General features: G+C 38.8%; 1 protein-coding gene and 1 non-coding gene across 12 annotated transcripts in view; both read right to left on the bottom strand.

Moving 5' to 3' along the window:
• Positions 1 to 19,385, bottom strand: part of IWS1 (interacts with SUPT6H, CTD assembly factor 1) — a 49,501-nt gene that overhangs the window by 7,589 nt on the left and 22,527 nt on the right. For 4 of the 11 annotated variants that reach the window (XM_070801805.1, XM_070801792.1, XM_019969094.2 and 1 more), the window contains exons 6-13: positions 14,391 to 14,488; positions 13,137 to 13,287; positions 11,204 to 11,286; positions 10,068 to 10,197; positions 9,079 to 9,196; positions 6,810 to 6,921; positions 5,802 to 5,858; positions 943 to 1,054 (exon numbers count right to left, since the gene is read on the bottom strand). In XM_070801805.1, coding sequence (XP_070657906.1) covers positions 943 to 1,054; positions 5,802 to 5,858; positions 6,810 to 6,921; positions 9,079 to 9,196; positions 10,068 to 10,197; positions 11,204 to 11,286; positions 13,137 to 13,287; positions 14,391 to 14,488 — 861 coding nt within the window. Of the gene's footprint in view, positions 1 to 297; positions 457 to 942; positions 1,055 to 5,801; positions 5,859 to 6,795; positions 6,922 to 9,078; positions 9,197 to 10,067; positions 10,198 to 11,203; positions 11,287 to 13,136; positions 13,288 to 14,390; positions 14,489 to 19,385 lie in introns of those variants that run through there. The other 7 variants (XM_070801814.1, XM_070801810.1, XM_070801840.1 and 4 more) reach the window with 5 other exon arrangements.
• On the bottom strand, positions 2,433 to 2,504 carry TRNAE-UUC (transfer RNA glutamic acid (anticodon UUC)). The gene has a single exon. It is a non-coding gene; the product is annotated as a tRNA-Glu (tRNA).

The following is a 19,385-nucleotide window of genomic DNA, read 5'->3' as shown; positions in this document are numbered from 1 at the left end:
CAACCACTATGATTCTGGGCCCTGACAAAAACCTTTTTAATAAAAAGGGTACCAGGCAGAAAGACCAAAATATCTATCAGTGAGGTAATTATATACTGGGGTACTGATAAAGGAAGGGAACCTCATATCAATTTCTAAATATTCAAGATGACCAGAATGTCACTAGGTGCCTGTCACAGTCATTATTTCAGAACTAAAAGTGGTTCTGGCCTTTTCTGGTTAGGAAAGCACACACACACGCTTGTTTCCCCTCTAGCTGCTCAAGCCCATGCACAGAGCATGCTTCCTTGGGGATACCTCCCAGATAAGGCTCGGGCAGGGCCAGGCCTACAGGGGCATCCTGTTGCCTTCAATGCTGAACTTGACAGCACGGTGCACTTTGCTGAGTCGTTTCTGTTCTGCAAATCTCCTCTTATGCTTTTCCAATCGGCTTAGGCCCTTTTTAAGAATACCAGGCTAGAAAGAGTAGTTTGAATGGAGAATAAAAAAAGATTACTGAGCAGCAATGAGGATCAGCGAGTAGTATTTACAGTGATGGAGACACAGTGTCTACCCTAAACACCTCATAACAACTGACTTAAAACAGCTCAACAGTAGGGTGCAAAAGGTGAGTTCTGTTCCTCAGGGTTCTAAAAAAAATAAAACACCAAAACACTCTAGCCTTCAAGCTTCAGTTGAAATAAAAGGAGTTAATATGAAGAAACTTCCCAACTGATAATGTTTCTTTAAGTCAGAAGTAATGCTCACCAGTAATAATGGTCAGAAATATAACCAAACCAGTAATAATAATAACCAGATAAACTGGCTAGATAAAGAGAAAAATAGCTCTCTTCAAATCAGATAAACCCTAAGAGCTGCTTAAGGGTTCTCAAACATGAAGTACAAGACAGACAGTAATCTGCGTTTCAGATCCACCTTGTTGTCCCTGGACTGATTACTTACCCTGGATGATTCCATTTCCACATTCCACTTGGGCCTGACAACATAGTCCTTGTTCGAGGGCATGGGGACCCTTGCCCGGGCGCAGAATCCAGGATCTCCAGGTCTAAGAGCCCTGAGAACGGGAAGAAGAGCACGCTGCTTATGTAGCCAGCCTTAGCCGGGCCCATGCACTCATCCGCACATCTGTGTCAGATCTCCTCTGCCCTCCCGATGTCACCCACCCATGCCCCGCTGTCTTAGACGGCTGCATCATCACTCATGCTGCTCTATTAACTGCTCAACTTTCCCCACAAAGCCAGCTTCCTCTGCAGGATTCCTTATCCCCTCTTCTCAGCTTCAGATATAATCGTGTCTCTCTCCTTTCTAAGGCTGGTTCCTCCATGAGGACTCTGAATCTCAATTTCTCTGGTCTAATGGAGTCACTTGTGTTCACTTGTGACATGGAAAGTCAGGCAGTCAAATGACCTCCCAAACTGAGTATGACCATAAAGTGGTTTACATGGTTGTGCATATGCAACTCATACAGTAATCTTTTGGTCTGTTTCCTGTTTTGTAAAAAAAAAACTTGAGATACAGATTCACATGCAGTTTTAAGAATTAATACAGAGAGATCCAGTGTCTCTCTCAAAAAACAACATGCAAACCACTACAGCACACTATGGCAAGCAGGATATTGATGTTGCTGTAACTCATCAATTTTTATTTACATTTTCCCGTTTGGCTTGCACTCATGAATCTCTGTGCATGTGTTTCTACATAAGAAACCACCACACTATTTTCCAGAGTGGCTGTACCATTTTACCTGCAGCAGTGGATGAGTGATCTAGTTTTTCTGCATCCTTGCCAGCATTTAATGGTGTCACATACAGTAACTTTCACATACAAATTTAAGAACTACCATGCTCAAGTAAGACTGCCATCCTTCAAAAGTAAAGTCTATTCAGTGTCTGGGAATTCGAATCACTCAACTTTTAGGTAACTATCTCCACTGGTAAAATGGAGATTGGATATGTGTGTATGTTGGGGTGGGGGGTGGAAGAGAAGGCTAAAAGATTCTAAACTCGCTTCTATTCCCTTGTATGGTTTGCTCTGTTCTTAAATATCAAGCTTCTATAACTTTCATATATGTGAATAGATCAACGGACTAGAAAATTTCCCACAACTCTTATTTCCCCCTGAAGCCACTATCAGCAAACCTATCCACAAGTAAATGACATGTGCTCCCTCCAACTGATTTCCTGTTTGCCTTTTGTGATGTGGGTGCTGCATAATTGCCAGCATTCACTGCAAAGCCCCTCTGAAGTCTACTCTCCACCATAGCCCCCTCCAGGGCAGCCTTGTCCTTCTCTAGGTTCTCGTCCAATGTGTAGGATCACAGCTCCTCACTGGCCTTCGGTGGCTACACCCCTTTTCAAAGCATTCAGTTTATTTTTTGATGCATTTAGTGGGTTTTTTTGTTTTGTTGTACTGTGCAGCTTGCGAGATCCTAGTTCCCCAACCAGGGACTGAACCTGGGCCACTGCGGTGAAAGCACCGAGTCCTAACCACTGGACCACCAGGGAATTCCCCGTTGAGATTATTTTTCACTCTGTTAATCTCATGGTTCAACAGTCTTTGCTAGGGAGATAACTATCAGTGTCTCAGCTCAAACTCCAGCACCAGACCCAGGATATTTACAGGACTCTCTCATTCACCTTCTATTTAATATGTTCAAGAAAAAACTCACCTATGACTTCACATCAACTTCTCTCCACTCTAGTGAAGGGTAACACCATCATCTCAGTTAGTTAAGTTTAAAATTCTGGTTGGTATCTTCAACTCTAGCCAGCTCTTCGCCCACCAAGTCACCAACTCCTGGCAGTTTTGCACCTGTGAATTCTCAACTTTCTGCTTCTCCATTACAGTTTCAGTTGACCTGTATCACCACCTTCAGTTCTTCTGCCCTGCAACCCATCCCACAGCATGCCACCAGCAGTGCATTCCAAATCAAATTTAATTTCACATCCATGCTCAAAAACTTTCTAGGAAACCAGAGAAGTAAACATCCCTCATCTTGATTTAAAGCACTTCAGAGTTTGGTCAATATTTGCATTTCCAACCTTATCTTCCACCACTTCAGGCACCACAGTTACTGCCCGATCACTTCGGCCTACTCAGTTCAGTTCAGTTGCTCAGTCATATCTGACTCTTTGTGACCCCATGGACTGCAGCACACCAGGCTTCCCTGTTCATCACCAACTCCTGGAGCTTACTCAAACTCATGCCCATCAAGTTGGTGACACCATCCAACCATCTCATCCTCTGTCGTCCCCTTCTCTTCCCACCCTCGATCTCTCCCAGCATCAGGGTCTTTTCAAATGAGTCAGCTCTTCGCATCAGGTGGCCAAAGGATTGGAATTTCAGCTTCAACATCAGTCCTTCCAATGAATATTCAGGACTGATTTCCTTTAGGATTGACTGGTTGGATCTCCCTGCAATCCAAAGGACTCTAAAGACTCTTCTCCAACACCACAGTTCAAAAGCATCAATTCTTTGGTGTTCAGCTTTCTTTATAGTCCAACTCTCACATCTATTCATGACTACTGGAAAAACTATGGATTTGACTAGATGGATCTTTGTGGGCAAAGTAATGTCTCTGTTTTTTAATATGCTGTCTAGGTTGGTCATAGCTTTTCTTCCAAGGAGGAAGTGTCTTTTAATTTCATGGTTGCAGTCACCATCTGCAATGATTTTGGAGCCCAAGAAAATAGAGTCTCTCCCTGTTTCCATGGTGTCCCCATCTGTTTGCCCTGAAGTGATGGGACCAGATGCCATGATCTTCATTTTCTGAATGTTGAGCTTTAAACCAACTTTTTCACTCTCCTCTTTCACTTTCATCAAGAGGCTCTTTAGTTCTTTGCTTTCTGCCATAAGGGTGGTGTCATCTGCATATCTGAGGTTAATGATACTTCTCCCAGTGATCTGGATTCCAGCTTGTGCTTCATCCAGCCCAGCATTTCACATGATGTACTCTGCATATAAGTTAAATGAGCAGGGTGACAATATATAGCCCTGAGGTACTTCTTTCCCTATTTGGAACCAGTCTGTTGTTCCATGTCCAATTCTAACTGTTGTTTCCTGACCTGCATACAGGTTTCTCAGAAGGCAGATCAGGTGGTCTGGTATTCCCATCTCTTGAAGAATTTTCCACAGTTTGGTGTAATCCACACAATCAAAGGCTTTGGCATAGTCAATGAAGCAGAAGTAGATGTTTTTCTGGGACTCTCTTGCTTTTTCGATGATCCAACGGATGTTGGCAATTTGATCTTTGGTTCCTCTGTCTTTTCTAAATCCAGCTTGAACATCTGGAAGTTCATAGTTCATGTACTGTTGAAGCCTGGCTTGGAAAATTTTGAGCATCACTTTGCTAGTATGTGAGATGAGTGCAATTGTGCAGTAGTATGAACACTCTTTAGCATTGTCTTTCTTTGGGACTGGAATGAAAACTGACCTTTTCCAGTCCTGTGGCCACTGCTGAGTTTTCCAAACTTGCTGGCGTATTGAGTGTAGCACTTGCACAGCACCATCTTTTAGGATTTGAAATAGCTCAACTGGAAGTCCATCACCTCCACTAGCTTTGTTCGTAGCGATGCTTCCTAAGGCCCACTTGACTTCACATTCCAGGATGTCTGGCTCTAGATGAGTGATCACACCACTGTGGTTATCTGGGTCATGAAGATCTTTTTTGTATAGTTCTTCTGTGTATTCTTGCCACTTCTTCTTAATATCTTCTGCTTCTGTTAGGTCCATACCATTTCTGACTTTTATTGTGCCCATCTTTGTATGAAATGTTCCCTTGATATCTCTAATTTTCTCTAGTCTTTCCCATTCTATTATTTTCCTCTATTTCACTCAGGAAAAGTTTCTTATCTCTCCTTGCTATTCTTTGGAACTCTGCATTCAAATGGGTGTATCTTTCCTTTTTTCCTTTGCCTTTAGCTTCTCTTCTTTGATCAGCTATTTGTAAGGCCTCCTCAGACAACCATTTTGCCTTTATTTTTCTTGGGATGGTCTTGATCACTGCGTCCTGTACAATGTCACGAACCTCCGTCCATAGTTCTGCAGGCACTCTATCAGATCTAATCCCTTGAATCTATCTGTCACTTCCACTGTATCATCATAAGGGATTTGATTTAGGTCACACCTGAATGATCTAGTGGTTTTCCCTACTTTCTTCAATTTAAGTCTGAATTTGGCAATAAGGATTTCATGATCTGAGCCACAGTCAGTCCCATCTTGTTTCTGCTGACTGTACAGAGCTTCTCCATCTTTGGCTGCAAAGAATACAATCAATCTGATTTCGGCTACTAGCAATCCTAAAATAGGCCTTGAGTGTTTATCCTACATCTTTGCTTAAGCTCTCCCCTTTGCCTCTGATCCCTCTAAAGACTTTGAGAGAATGGACTACTTTTAATATGATTCTGTATTTCTGGAGCCTAACACAGGTGAGTGAAACCTGATGTGCAAATGATGAGTGAAATAAATAGCACTTTTATAAGATGAGGAATTATTTTCTCTGATCCAATATAAAAGACCTAATTATGATCTGAGTTTGATATTTCACTTTGCTCTTTTCCCCTTAATTGTAAAGTTCTATTATATATTATATAGCAAGTGGCAACAAAATCTTTACTTGAACTATTTTTCAATTTTCTTGTAGCCTCCAGAGCACCAATACAGTGTGGATATTCAATAAATGCTACACTAGAAATCATCCCCCACTACTCTGAACCATCATTTCATTCGCTATTTTTCTTAAGGCAGCAAGAAGAACATTCACAATATCGTGTAAGAAGAAAATCAATACAAAAAAATCTTACTTTTCCTCCCCTGTCAGCACCTTTTCCAGATCTCTTCGGGGTGTCTGACCACCAGTGCTGGGAGAAAAGCAATTGATGAGATATTAGGAATGTTAGAACTTTACAATTAAGGGGAAAAGAGCAAAGTGAAATATCAAACTCAGATCATAATTAGGTCTTTTATATTGGATCAGAGAAAATAATTCCTCATCTTATAAAAGTGCTATTTATTTCACTCATCATTTGCACATCAGGTTTCACTCACCTGTAATGATCCTGCTAGATGCAACTGTATCCAGTTTATGGATACAAATTTAACCAGTAATATCCCCCCTACCCCCACCCCCCCGCCCCGCCACTAAGAATCTGGAAATGGGACTAAGAAAGTCGTTCCTGTAAGTGGTTGCAACAACAGAAGCAACCTCCAAAACGGCAGAAGAGGCCAGATGCAACCAGGAAATTCTGGGAGGGGAGCAGGTAACAAGCTTCACTAGACACTGCTGCTGCTAAGTCGCTTCAGTCGTGTCCGACTCTGTGTGACCCCATAGACGGCAGCCCACCAGGCTCCCCCGTCCCTGAGATTCTCCAGGCAAGAACACTGGAGTGGGTTGCCATTTCCTTCTCCAATGCATGAAAGTGAAAATGAAAGTGAAGTCGCTCAGTCGTGTCCGACTCTTAGCAACCCCATGGACTGCAGCCTACCAGGCTCCTCCATCCATGGGATTTTCCAGGCAAGAGTACTGGAGTGGGGTGCCATTGCCTTCTCCAACTAATTCACTAGTTTAGTATGCAATAAAATAACAGAGGCTTTGAATAAGACTAGACTAGTGTCTAGTCACTAGACACTACCCACATTTAAACTTAAACGGTATTATGAACTACAAGAGACAGCAAGCGGAAAGACAAACTCCTATCATCTTATGGGTTTCTTAATCATCTTTATTTAAAAAAAAACACAACAACAACAAAAACCCTGAGTTATCAGAGCAATAGTATTTACTTCACTTACTCATACCTGTTCCCTCATACCTGTTCATTCTTCGCCTTTGGGGCATCTGTTCTAGGTCTCTCTGCTCCCTTTCTTCTCTTGTCATTCCTTTGTAGTTTGAGGTAAGACCAAATATAGGCCGAGACCATTCATCTACAACAAAGGGAAATTAACTATTTAGTCAACAGAGTGGCATTCTTGAAATAATCACACCCTATGGGAATGTCATATCAGAATATTCTCTCCTTAAAGACACCATTATTTCAGAACCATTTATAGGATAAATGTCTATTTAAGTCTTCTGCCCATTTTCTGATTTTTTTTTTTTTTTTTAATACTGAGTAGTATGAACTGTTTGTATATTCTGGATATTAAGCCTTGTTGATCACATTGTTTACAAATACTGAAAACAGAAAATCTTGAAATTCTCTATGCTCTTATTCTAACCAAAAACAAGCTCCTTTATTACTTAGTTGTCAAATTGGTTTAAATCTTTAAAAATTACCTTTTGATAGTGCAGACGTTGGGCCTGTATTCATCAAGTCTAAGAAAGCTGTTAACAAAAGTGCACACACAAAAATGTTCTACATGCACACTGTTTAGCCAGCAAAAGGCCAGAGGTGCCATTTGATGTTTTTGTTCTTACTGCTGCATTATATGGACATCCCTGGTGGCTCAGACAGTAAAAAATCTGCCTGCAATGCAGGAGACCTGGGTTCCATCCCTGCGTCAGGAAGATCCCATGGAGGAGGGAATGGCTATCCACTCCATATGCTAGCAGTCCCCAATCTTTCTGGCACCAGGGGATCAGTTTTGTGGAAGACAATTTTTCCATGGACATGTATGTGAGTGTGATGGCTTTGGGACGATTTAAAGTGCATTACATTTATTATGCCACTGCTGATCTGACAGGAGGTAGAGCTCAGGTGGTAATGCAAGTGATAGGGAGCAGCTGTCAATACAAATGAAGTTTTGTTTGGTCGCCAGCTGCTCACCTCCTGCTGTCTGATCTGGTTCCCCTGGTACAATAAAGGACCTTTACAGACAGAACACAGGTGTCATCAAACTAAGAAGGAAGCAAGGAGTCTTGGGGGTCTATATCTCTTTAAAAACTGACATGCCTTCCCCATCTCTGGATTCAGAATTACTTGTAGTACATCATGGGTATCAGTAGGAACAGCCTGCTTCCCTCTGCCTAGGGCAAAAAGAAGGTTGAAAACCACTGCATCAAAGCATCAAAAGCTCATTATTTAATAGGCAGTAAACTGCAGGTTAGTAAGATGTAATACTCCTCTAGTTTATTTAAAAAATTAAATTTCTTCTAAAAGTTTTTGATAATCTTAAAATAGCAATAGGCAAGTAACTACTGTATTCAGATATAAAGTCAAAGTGAAAGTGAAGTCTCTCAGTCCTGTCCGACTCTTTGTGACCCCATGGACTGTAGCCCACCAGGCTCCTCCGTCCATGGAATTTTTCAGGCAAGAGTACTGGAGTGGGTTGCCATTTCCTTCTCCAATTCAGATATAAAAGTAGTTACCATTTCAATCTAGCCTTAAAGTTTAAAAATCTTTCCAACACAAAGCACAGGAAGAATTAAGGAGGGGGATGAAGACACACATGGTGTTCAATATAGCAACTGATTAGATGAATTTCAGTTAAGACTTCTCAGGATTTCTCTGGTATCATTAAGTAATAACACACAAAAGGCTTTGGAGATCATTATAAAAGTAACAACAATAGCAGCAGCAGCTAACATTTCTTGAGGATTTACTGTATTCTAGGCACCATGCTTTATATATATCTTGTTTAATCTTTACGACAACCTAAGTTAAACACACAGTTCTCTGTTTTACAGAGGAGGAAACCTGATTTAGAGTTTAAATCACTAGCCCAAGGATATGCAGTAAGGCAGGTGGTAAACGGGAACTCTAGGGCCTATATTCTAATCTCCCTCTCTCTACATGTTCTTGATCCATAATTAGAAAACACATCATTTTATTTGTTATACACTGGGATAGCATCCTTAAATATACTGAGAAGCATTTTAAGCCTAAGGACAAAAAGCTTGGTATCTATAAGAAGGTATCAAAAATTTTTCTACTTCGTTTCATAGACTCATTTTAAAAGAATACTGGTAGAAATATAGTTAGTTTATATATATATATATATATATAAAAACATATATACATATATACATATACGTATATACAAATATATATACATATATGTATATACAAATATATATACACATATATATACATGTCTCTCTATAAACATAAACACAAGAAACAAAAAGCAAAATGTACATACTGATTAATTTCCCTGCCATGTCCTTGTTGGACCTTGATTCCTTGGGGTGTTTATAGAGATACATCACTGCTCGTCCAATCCCACTATGCTTCAGGGTCTCCTGGCTCACACTAGGTAGCTGGGGAACATAAACACATACACACACATTAATCATTAAGAAGCTGGGAGTCCTGCCAATCTACTCTAGCGGGCCTGCAACACCTGGTTCATTCACAACAGAACAAACGACAAAAAAGTTCTATTTTCAGTATCTATAGTCATTGAACACAAAGATACTCTGTGAGGAGTTCAGAGTTCAGTACTACCACTGAGTTGAAGTAAAACTTAACAGTGTGAGAAAGTGTAAACTAAGCACCCTCGGAGGTTGCCAGTTTAACAAATCAAGGGCCCTCTCAGGTCTCTGAACCAAACAGACCTACATCTGAACCCACAGCCACTTGCTAGTTTTGTGACCTTGGACAAGTCATTTAACTTCTCTGAGTCTTAATTTCCTCATCTGTAAAATGGAGATAATACACCTATGCTGCAGGTTTGCTGTGAGGAATAAATGAACCTATACATTTAAAAAACACCTAGCACATAGCAGGTTCCTCGGGATTCCTTCAGAAGTTAAGCAGCTTGCCCAAGGTGTAAGAGCCACATAAGGTGGCCCAGACCAAGATTTAAAGGCACATCTGAGGCTGAAGTCGGTGCTCTTTCTACATCAAGTGCCTCCCTATAAACACACCCACCACCATACTACTCTTCTCAGATAAACCAGAGCTACTGCAAGATCTTTCTTCTTCAATACCATAGTCACAAGAAGTTTTAAAAGGCCTTCCTTTTAAGTTCATTTTACTTGGTATGCTCCTAATAAACATACCTAATACAACTCTTCTGACAGGCTATGGCAGACAGAATACAAAAATACACAGTAAAATGCAGAGGTTATGATAATACAAGCCATGTCAAATAATTAATGCAAACAAGTCAGATTATCTGCCTCTCACCTCTTGCAGAATCCTCAGCAGTTCTTCTCGAATCTTCAGTGCTGGTAAACTCCTATCTGGTAGAGGAGAGAGCCATTCTTTGATGGCGGACATCACACCACTGTCAATAAATGTTTCTTTAAGGTCCTGCCTAAAACAATAACAATAAAGGAAAAGAAGGTCAAGTCAATGAACGCTGGTTCTACTGTAGCTTCCTTTGATTTTCTTATATATTTAGTGATGTTTCAAAAAACTGCTTAAAAAAAATTACGCATTTATTTACTGAGCCCCTATTCATAGATTTCAACAGCTCTATGAAATTTAGTTCCTGTTTTCAAGAAACAGACATGATACGCAAAGAAAGATGGTTTGTTAACAGTAACCTGCTCCCCCCCGCCCCTGAAAACACATCAACTTACACGAGGGTAGGCTAATGCTGGTATGAGTGGTGCAGACATAATGAGCTTCAACTATCACATCTAAAAAACTTATGTTGAACCTAGGAGAACAGTGATCCTTAAACTGTTTCAAGTAATAGAGAACCCAGAATTATGCTATTCTTTGCAGGCAGGAATACCACCACTCTCCCAGCAGAAAAAAATCAAAACGAAATACTGATTATTATTAAAATTCCATTTTATGTACCAGATCAATTATGTTAACAGGGAATATGATATTATATATATGAAGTCTGGCACAGATAATTTTCTCTGTTGGCATAGAGGTAGCAATTTTCTAGTATAAAGTCCTAGACCATGTGTTTGGCTCATTGGTGTACTAATTCAAAGATAAAATTCATGATATAACAGGTCGCAGGAGTCTTGTTCAATACATCCTCCAAGCAGTCTTCCAGGATTTGCTCTGCTCTCAATCATACTGGGAAAACAGACCCAATTTATAGTGTATAAAGAACAAAATTAGTAGTTTCCAAATTTTCTTTCATTACCATCAGCTTGCTATCTGTTCTGTTTTTATCAGGCATAAAAGTTTAAGAAAAATCTCTGAGAAAGTAATAATTTAGGAAATTCTATTCATTACTATTTTTCTGTAAATTGATAGAAGTTGATCATTCTTTAACATCTCTAGAACACCAGTACATAGCTTGAATATCATTCCATTAAAAGGAAAGCACTTTTTTAAGAAAACAGAACACTTACTTCTTAAGGTGCATGACCACAGTAGGTAATAATGTTAATTTTTTCAGTGCTGGTTTTTTTTGATTATTCAACTGTCTGTCTTCCTATAGGAAGAAAAAGATTTTTCTAAAAAAAAAAGTAAAAAGAAAGCAATGGCTTTTTGTTTTTAACTTTTTAAAATAATTTATTTTTAATTGGAGGAAAACTACTTCACAACACTGTGTTGGTTTCTGCCATATATGAACATCAATCAGCCATAGATATACATATGTCCCCTCCCTCCTCCCACCCTATCCTGTCTCTCCAGGTTGTCATAGAACACTGGATTTGAGCTCCCTGAGTAATACAGCAGATTTCCACTGGCTATCTAATTTTGCACATGGTAATGTATATGTTTTAATGCTAGTCTCTCAATTTGTCCCACCCTCTCCTTCCCTCCATGCCCACGAGCCTGCTCTCTGTCTCAGCTGCTGCCCTGCAGATAGATTCATCAGTACCATCTTTCTAGATTTCATATATATGTGTTAATATACCATATTCATCAGAGAACAATTGCTAATAGCAAATTATTAACACTATAATTCTAAGCTTTAAATATAACAAAGTGGCAACTTCTCTGAGACACTAGAGGTTCTCCTACAAGAAAGAACTACATACAGTATAGGCATTTAGTAGTGCCAAAACCCACAAAATTGTTAGAATAATTAGTTTTAACATCTACAAATTGAGAGTAACAATTTTAATTTAAAATACTGGCACAAATGTCAGGTTTTCAGAGTTCATTCAATGTACAAATTATACATGGAAAAATTTAGTTTATCATCAAGAATAATATTCTACCTATGCAGTTTGTAACAAAAAGAATATGTTATTAAAAACTTTTAGTCTTTGATATTTGGGTATTTTTTTTCCTACTTTTTTTTTTTGGTTGCACTGCAAGGCTCACAGGAATCATTAAGTTTCCGAAACAGGGATTGAAACCCAGGCCCTTGGCAACAAAATCTTGGTGTCCTATCCACTGGACCACCAAGGAATTTCCTCTGCTTTTTTAACTGTAGAAAATTTAAATTCTACAAACACAGAAAACAAAATGACACACTCCTGACACACACATTTCAATGATTAAACACACATGGCCAATCTTGCTTACTGATCTCTCTAGCTGCTTTCCCCTTCACCCTTGAAGGGGAACAAATCTGGAACAAATCCTATACACATAGCAAAATACCTCAGCAAGTGCCTCTAAAAGAGCAGGACTTGTTTTTAATCATTGTATTTGGCCAATTTTTACAATTTGAGCACAATTTTAAAATGTAATCTTTTAATCACAGGCAAAAGCATGACGCATGAGTTTAAAACCTATTAGACATAAGTTTATAATTTTTTTGTATGTGAAGAAACGTCACTTTGTGGTAAACTAGCCAAACCTGAGAGCAAAATCATTCCTCCATAAAAACAGCAAACCAGGGACTTCCCTGGCAGTCCAGATGTTAACATGCCATACTTTCAATGCAGAGGGTACAGGTTTGAACCTTGGTTGAGGAATTACATACTGTGTAGCCAAATAAATAAAATAGCAAAATATTATGAAAAAGGCAAACCAATTCAGCTAAAAAGGCTCATTTTACTAAATAATCAAGTCTTCATTTTTTTCCCCTAAAACATACTACTAAAAATTTCCATGTTTAACATTTGGAACATTAAACGCTTATCATAAAAAAAAAAATTAAGTATCTTTAATGTAAATTAAGCAAGAATTAAGTTTTTTTTTTAAAGGCAGGAATTCCCTGGTGCTCAAGTGGCTTGGACTTGGTGCTTTCACTGCCAAGGACATGAGTCCAATCCCTGGTTGGGGAACTCAGATCCTGCAAGCCACAAGGTGTGGCCAAAAAACAAAATAGGCTATATAACCAATTATGTGAGAGAAAGAAGGATGAAGCCGGAAGTGACCCACCTCAGCAGCTTCATTCATCTTGACAATCATGGCACTCACAACATCGTCAGCATCACTAATAAAAGTGCCACCATCGCGGTTGCGTCTGCGCTTGCCACTCATGCTCTTTTTCCGTTGTAACATCATCTCAAAGTCTGACAGAAAGTCCATGCTAAGCAGTAACACAAAAGCAAGTAGAATATAAATTCTCTTTTAAATACACATCTTCTTTTAAGAGTTAAGAACCACCATTTTAAAAATTCTAACTCAATGAAGTACTACTTTTTTTTTTTAAAGTACAAGTACTTTTAAAATTGTTTTTAACAGAACACAATACTGCTGCTGCTGCTGCTGCTGCTAAGTCGCTTCAGTCGTGTCTGACTCTGTGACCCCACAGATGGGGGCCCACCAGGCTCCCCCGTCCCTGGGATTCTCCAGGCAAGAACACTGGAGTGGGTTGCCATTTCCTTCTCCAATGCATGAAAGTGAAAAGTGAAAGTGAAGTCGCTCAGTCATGTCTGACCCCATGGACTGCAGCCCACCAGGCTCCTCTGTCCATGGGATTTTCCAGGCAAGAGTACTGGAGTGGGGTGCCACTGCCTTCTCCGACAAATCTGCTAAGAGCCTCAAAAAGCCATCTTAAGTGTTCACCTGAATCTTTACACTTAACAAGGAAGCTAATATGCTCTCTGCCAAGTAAGATGATACGGTTTATATAATTTAATTTCCAAAGGTATTGGAAACTCTCAGCTTAAATCTTGCATGTCACTAGGAATTAAGAAGGAAACTATTATTTACAGTATCATCTTTATAACCCTAACAGTAACTAATAAATCTTTCTATGTTTGGCACCTTTCAAGACACCAGATTTTTCTGCACAGATTCCTATCATCTCAACAAAAGTATGTGAAATACAATCAAGCAGTATTCTGTACCTAAAACTTTCCCCTCCGGGACTCCTAAATCAACTTTCTCTTTCTCAACAAACTTTTACTGGGCTACTTTTCAGACTGAAAAGTAAGCTGAGATATGAATTAAAAAAGCCTGACAACCAAATAGCTCCACAAAGATAGCTAAGCACAGGGCAAATGAAAGAAAAATAGCAAGTACAAATAATTTTAAGATAGCAACTGTATATAGAGAAGTAGACAGGAGAACAAAAATGGAAGATTCTTTCCTACACTTAATCAGGAACCAAAATAAGAAAAACAAAGTTTGTTAGTCTTCATCTCATTTTAAAAGTTCTCTTTAACAAAGTCCTTAAAACAAACTTACTGTTTTCCTCTCTTTATGTTATCATCAGAATCTGAATCTTCTGCTTCTTTTACCTGTGTTTCACTTTTTTCTTCTTCCAAATCTTCTTGGTTAAAACCCTAAATGCAGGGTAAGTTAGTCAGTTATCACAACCTCATTACAGACTCTTCCGTGTAACTGCCTGCTCTTGGATACCAAAAGATATATAGCAAAAAAGCTCCTTCCCCTCCAGCCATTAGCATTACTGGTTTTCTTGTTTCCTTCCAGAAACACTTATGCTTACAGAAGCACTTCTACTTACTACATTCTTTTATTATACACACTGAGTGTGGTATACTGTTGTGCACATTTCACATCTAACAAAAGAATCTGGAGTCAAACTGATATTGGTATAAACTACCTTTGTTTTTAAGGCTTTGATTTCATCAAACAATTGCAGCCATAATTTAAATATTTCCCTATTGACATTTAGATATGTGTAGTTGAAATCTTGAGAAATATCTGCAAATTGTCTGCAAATTGGTTATACCATTAACTCTCCTTCCAGCAAAGCACAAGTGAACCTGTTTCCTCACCTTCTCATGACTACAGCAGGTTATCAAGCATTGACATTAGCAATCTCTGCACTGAGAAAAACAAAAGACATCTCTGTAGTTTTCTCTGCATCCACTTATTATGAGTAAGGCTGGGCATTTTTCAGGTTTCAAAGCTATCTGTTATTATTTCTCTGTGAACTCTCAATATCCAGTGGCCATTTTCCCACTGGATCTTTGTCTTACTGGTATAGAAAATCTCTTTAAAAATGAGAGAAATCAGCCCTTGTTATGTGACAGGAACAGCACAATCCTCACACCTGTACAGTTTTGCAAACACAGTTTGATTTTGTTTATGGTAATGTTTTCCAGGCACAATTTTTTAACTTAAATGGCCAGTCTTCTCTTCATAGCTTGTAACTTTCACATTATACTTAGAAAAGCCTTCCCAATGCCTTCCCTAGTATGCTGTTTTTCTCACTGGACTGAACCTATCAGCTGATGTCCATTCTCCACACTAGAAAAATATATCTTGTCCTTGTAAATGTGGCTTAATGTTGAGTATAAGCCCCATGAGGGCAATGTTCAACAATCTCTGGCATTCATTGAGTGAATTCTTTTCTATTTTCTTTGGATTTGCTATTTTTCTACCACCTTGACCTATACTCTAAATTCATCTACTTTCATTCTCTCTTGCTTTAGTAATGAAAGTACTGACGTCTTTTTCAACATAAGAACTGTTTAACAAGTTTTAATTTTCTCTGGATGGCAAGGCTGTTTTATTTGCCAATTTTGTTTCAGACTTTTAATTACATTGCATTCAGAAAATGCTGTCTATAGTTTCTATGTTTGGCAAAAGTTTAAATTTTATTTGGAAATGCAAAGAACCAAGAAAAGTCAAGGCAACCTTTGAGAAAAACAAACTTAAAGGACATAAAAAACCAAATATCCAGAGTTATGCATTAACAGTACAAGGATAGACCAATGGAACAGAAAAGATAATTCAGAAAAAGACTAGAAGATACACACTTGATTTATGACAAAGATGTCACTACAGAGTAGTGAAAAGAATAATCTGGGTCAACTAGGGGGTGGGGGGCAGAAATCTTAGACTATCTCATACATATTGAACTTGTTTGTTTTTTATTCACTGAGTCGCGTCTGACTCTTGCAACTCCATGAACTGCAGCCCACAAGGCTCCTCTGCCCATGGGATTTTTCCAGGCAAAAACACTGGAGTGGGTTGCCAGTTCCTTCTTCAGGGGATCTTCCCAAACCAGGGATCTAACTTGTGTCTCCTGCATTGGCAGGCAGATTCTTTACCACTGAGCCACCAGGAAAGCCCACACACTGCACATAAAAACTCATTCTAGACAGACTATATAAGTTAAATGAAAAGATAAGCAAGATTCTAAAGAATTACTCACAAGAATGTTTTTATAACCCTGGGAATAGGTAAAATTTTCCGACAATTCAAAAAACCTTCAACATAAAGCAAAAGATTGGTAAAGCAGATTTACAATAAAAAACTTTTGCTCATTAAAGACTCCATTAAGAAAGTGAAAAGGCAAGCCACTGAATAGAAGATATTTTTATCTTTTATAATCTCCAAAGGGTTTCTATGTCTGGATTATATAAAAAGAGAAACTTCTCGGACTTCCCTGGTGGTATAGCAGATAGGAATCCGCCTGCCAATGCAGGGCACGTGGGTTCAGTCCCTGGTCTGGGAAGATTCCACATGCCACAGAGCAACTGAGCCCATGCGCCATAACTACTGAGCCTGAATGCTGCAATTACTGAAACCTATGTGCCTAGAGCCTGTGCTCCCCAACAAGAGAACCCAAGGCAGTGAGAAGCCCACAAACCACAACTGGAGTAGCCCCTGCTCTCTGCACCAGAGAAAGCCCTCACACAATAACGAAGGTCCAGTTCAAACAAAAATTTTAAATTAAAAAAAAAAAAAAAAGAGACTCTTTCCTATCTTTGGTGGTATTTTTTGGTCTGATGGTTCTATTGTTTATATTTCACTTACAGAATTGTGCATTCTCTTTGCAGTTCTGTCAATTTTTGCTTTGCATATGTTATATGTATTTAAAGCCATGTTACTAAGTACATGGCTAGGTACAATTTAAAACCTTTTTCCAATATAAAGTGACCCTCTTTATCTCAAACAATGGGTTTTGCCTTAAAGTCTAACTCTTTGATATTCATATAGCTACATCAGCTTTCTTGTGGTTAGTGTTCAGAGAGAGTATCCTTTTCCATTCTTTTATTTTCAATGTTTCTTTATCTTCTGTTTTGGATAAATTTTGAAATGAGTATAAATATACTCATTTTAAAAATCTAGTCTTTTTAAATTTGTTCTTTAACTGGAGCACTCAATACATTTCAGTGTGATATTATCAAAGTTTGTTATCTGCTATCTTACCGTGTACTACTTTCTAACTGTCCCCCTGTTCTGTATTTCCTTTATTTTTCTCTTTTTTGCCTTCTTTTGGATTGACTAGCTTTTACTATTTCATTTTTCCTTTCTATTAGGTTGGAAGTTACACACTCCAATAGTATTTTTAGAGATTACAATGTGTATCCTGACTTACCAAAGACTACTAATGTATTTTTACATACCTTTGCAAAGACCTGTGAACATTTCAATTTCACGTAAATGCCCAATTTGCTACTGCCATCATGTTTTAATTTTAAACATATTTTAAACCATACCAAACGTGACTCTGGCTTGCATGACCACTACCCATTTAGACTGAGCCACATGCTTTTGTTTCTCTTTTTTCCTTCCTGCATCCCTGACTTTCTGCCTGAGATATTCTTTCTGCTTTTACAATTTCTTTCAGTTGGCATTTTGATAAGATGAAATAAGAAGGGAATCTTCATTTTTGTAGAATACAAAAAACTCTTAAGTTTTAGTTACTGGATTCTCTTACTTCTGCTGACAAGTCAGCTATTAAAATAACTTGCTCTCTGAGGGCTTCCCTGGTGGCTCAGACAGTAAAGAATCTGCTTGAAATGCAGAAAGCCTGGGTTCAATCCCTGGGTTGGGAAGATCCCCTGGACCCGAAGGGCATGGCAACCCACTCCTCTCTGAATGTGCTTGTTTATTACCCTTTGGCTGCTTTCAAGTCTTTCCTGCAATTTTATTGTGATGTATTTAGGGGCAGATTGGTTTGTATTTATCCTACCTGTAATCTGTAGAATTTCTAGACTCTACGATTTATGAATTGTTTCTTTAAATACTGCTTCTGATATACGTATATTTTTCCTTTCTCCTTCGAGGATTCCAATTCACCCTGTTAAACCTTCTCATTATGTTTTTTACATTTTCTACACTAATATCTCAGTATTTCATTCTACATAGTTCCTTCTAACTTACCTTCCAATTCACTCATTTTCTTGTCAAATATGTCTAATCTGTTGTTAAACTCATCCACCAAGTTTTAAATTTCAGTTACTGTATTTTCACAGTTTCAGAGTTTATAAAAAAAATAATTAATGTATTTAACCACCCTGGTTGTGGTGGTTTAACCATCACTGGTATTTAACCATCCCAGTGTGGTTCACAGGATCCGTGCTGCATCACGCGGGATCTCTCCTTTCAGCCAATGACTCTCCAGTAGCGGCGTACGGCCTCCAGAGTGCGCAGGCTTGGGAGTTGCAGCACACAGGCTTTAGCTGCTCTGCGGCACGTGGGATCCCAGTTCCCTGGAAAAGGATCAAACCCTCCTCCCCTGCACTGAAAGGTGAACACTTAACCAGTGGACCACCAGGAAAGTCCCCAGAATCTCAACTTGGTTCTGTTCCAAATATTTAAACACACACACACACACAACTATTTGCTCTAAGAAACTTTTTAATCTTTTATCTTGCTGAACACAGATACTATCTAAAATTTCTATATCTAGAGCCCTTAGGTCTATTTCTACCATCTGTTGTTACTACTGTTTTCTTTTAAATTGTGAAGTGCATATTATGTATTTGAAAAACTACAGAAATAATTTGAGGTCTATGATTATGTTAACTTTGTCCTGAAAGGTTGTTTTTTTTTTTTAACGTTTTGGCACATGGGATCTTAGTTCCCTGATCAGGGATAAAATCCAAGCTTTTTGTGGTGGAAGCACAATCTTAATCAATAGACTGCCAGGGAAGTCCCTGTCCTGAAAGGATTTCTGTTTGAATATATCAGGTTCCTGAGAGCCAGCCAACAGGCTAATCACGGTAATCAAACTTCTGAGACTGAGACTGAGCAAACCATGTTGCTAGATGACTCAAAGGTAGCCTAAAATCTGAGCAAAGGCTATTTTAACTTCCAGTTCACCCTTAATCTTAGGAGTCTCAATTCAGAGCATTGGGTTTTCAGGGTCACCTAACCTCAACAGGCCCTGACCTCAAAGTTTTGTCTCTTGAGCCTTGAGGCAACTGAAAATAAACTTATCCTCTCAGCCTGACTAGATGAATAGCCCAGAGAAAGCAA

This window comes from Bos indicus, chromosome 2, assembly GCF_029378745.1.
Source record: "Bos indicus isolate NIAB-ARS_2022 breed Sahiwal x Tharparkar chromosome 2, NIAB-ARS_B.indTharparkar_mat_pri_1.0, whole genome shotgun sequence".
Classification (NCBI taxonomy): Eukaryota; Metazoa; Chordata; class Mammalia; order Artiodactyla; family Bovidae; genus Bos; species Bos indicus.
This window is presented reverse-complemented; position numbering and strand designations above follow the sequence as displayed.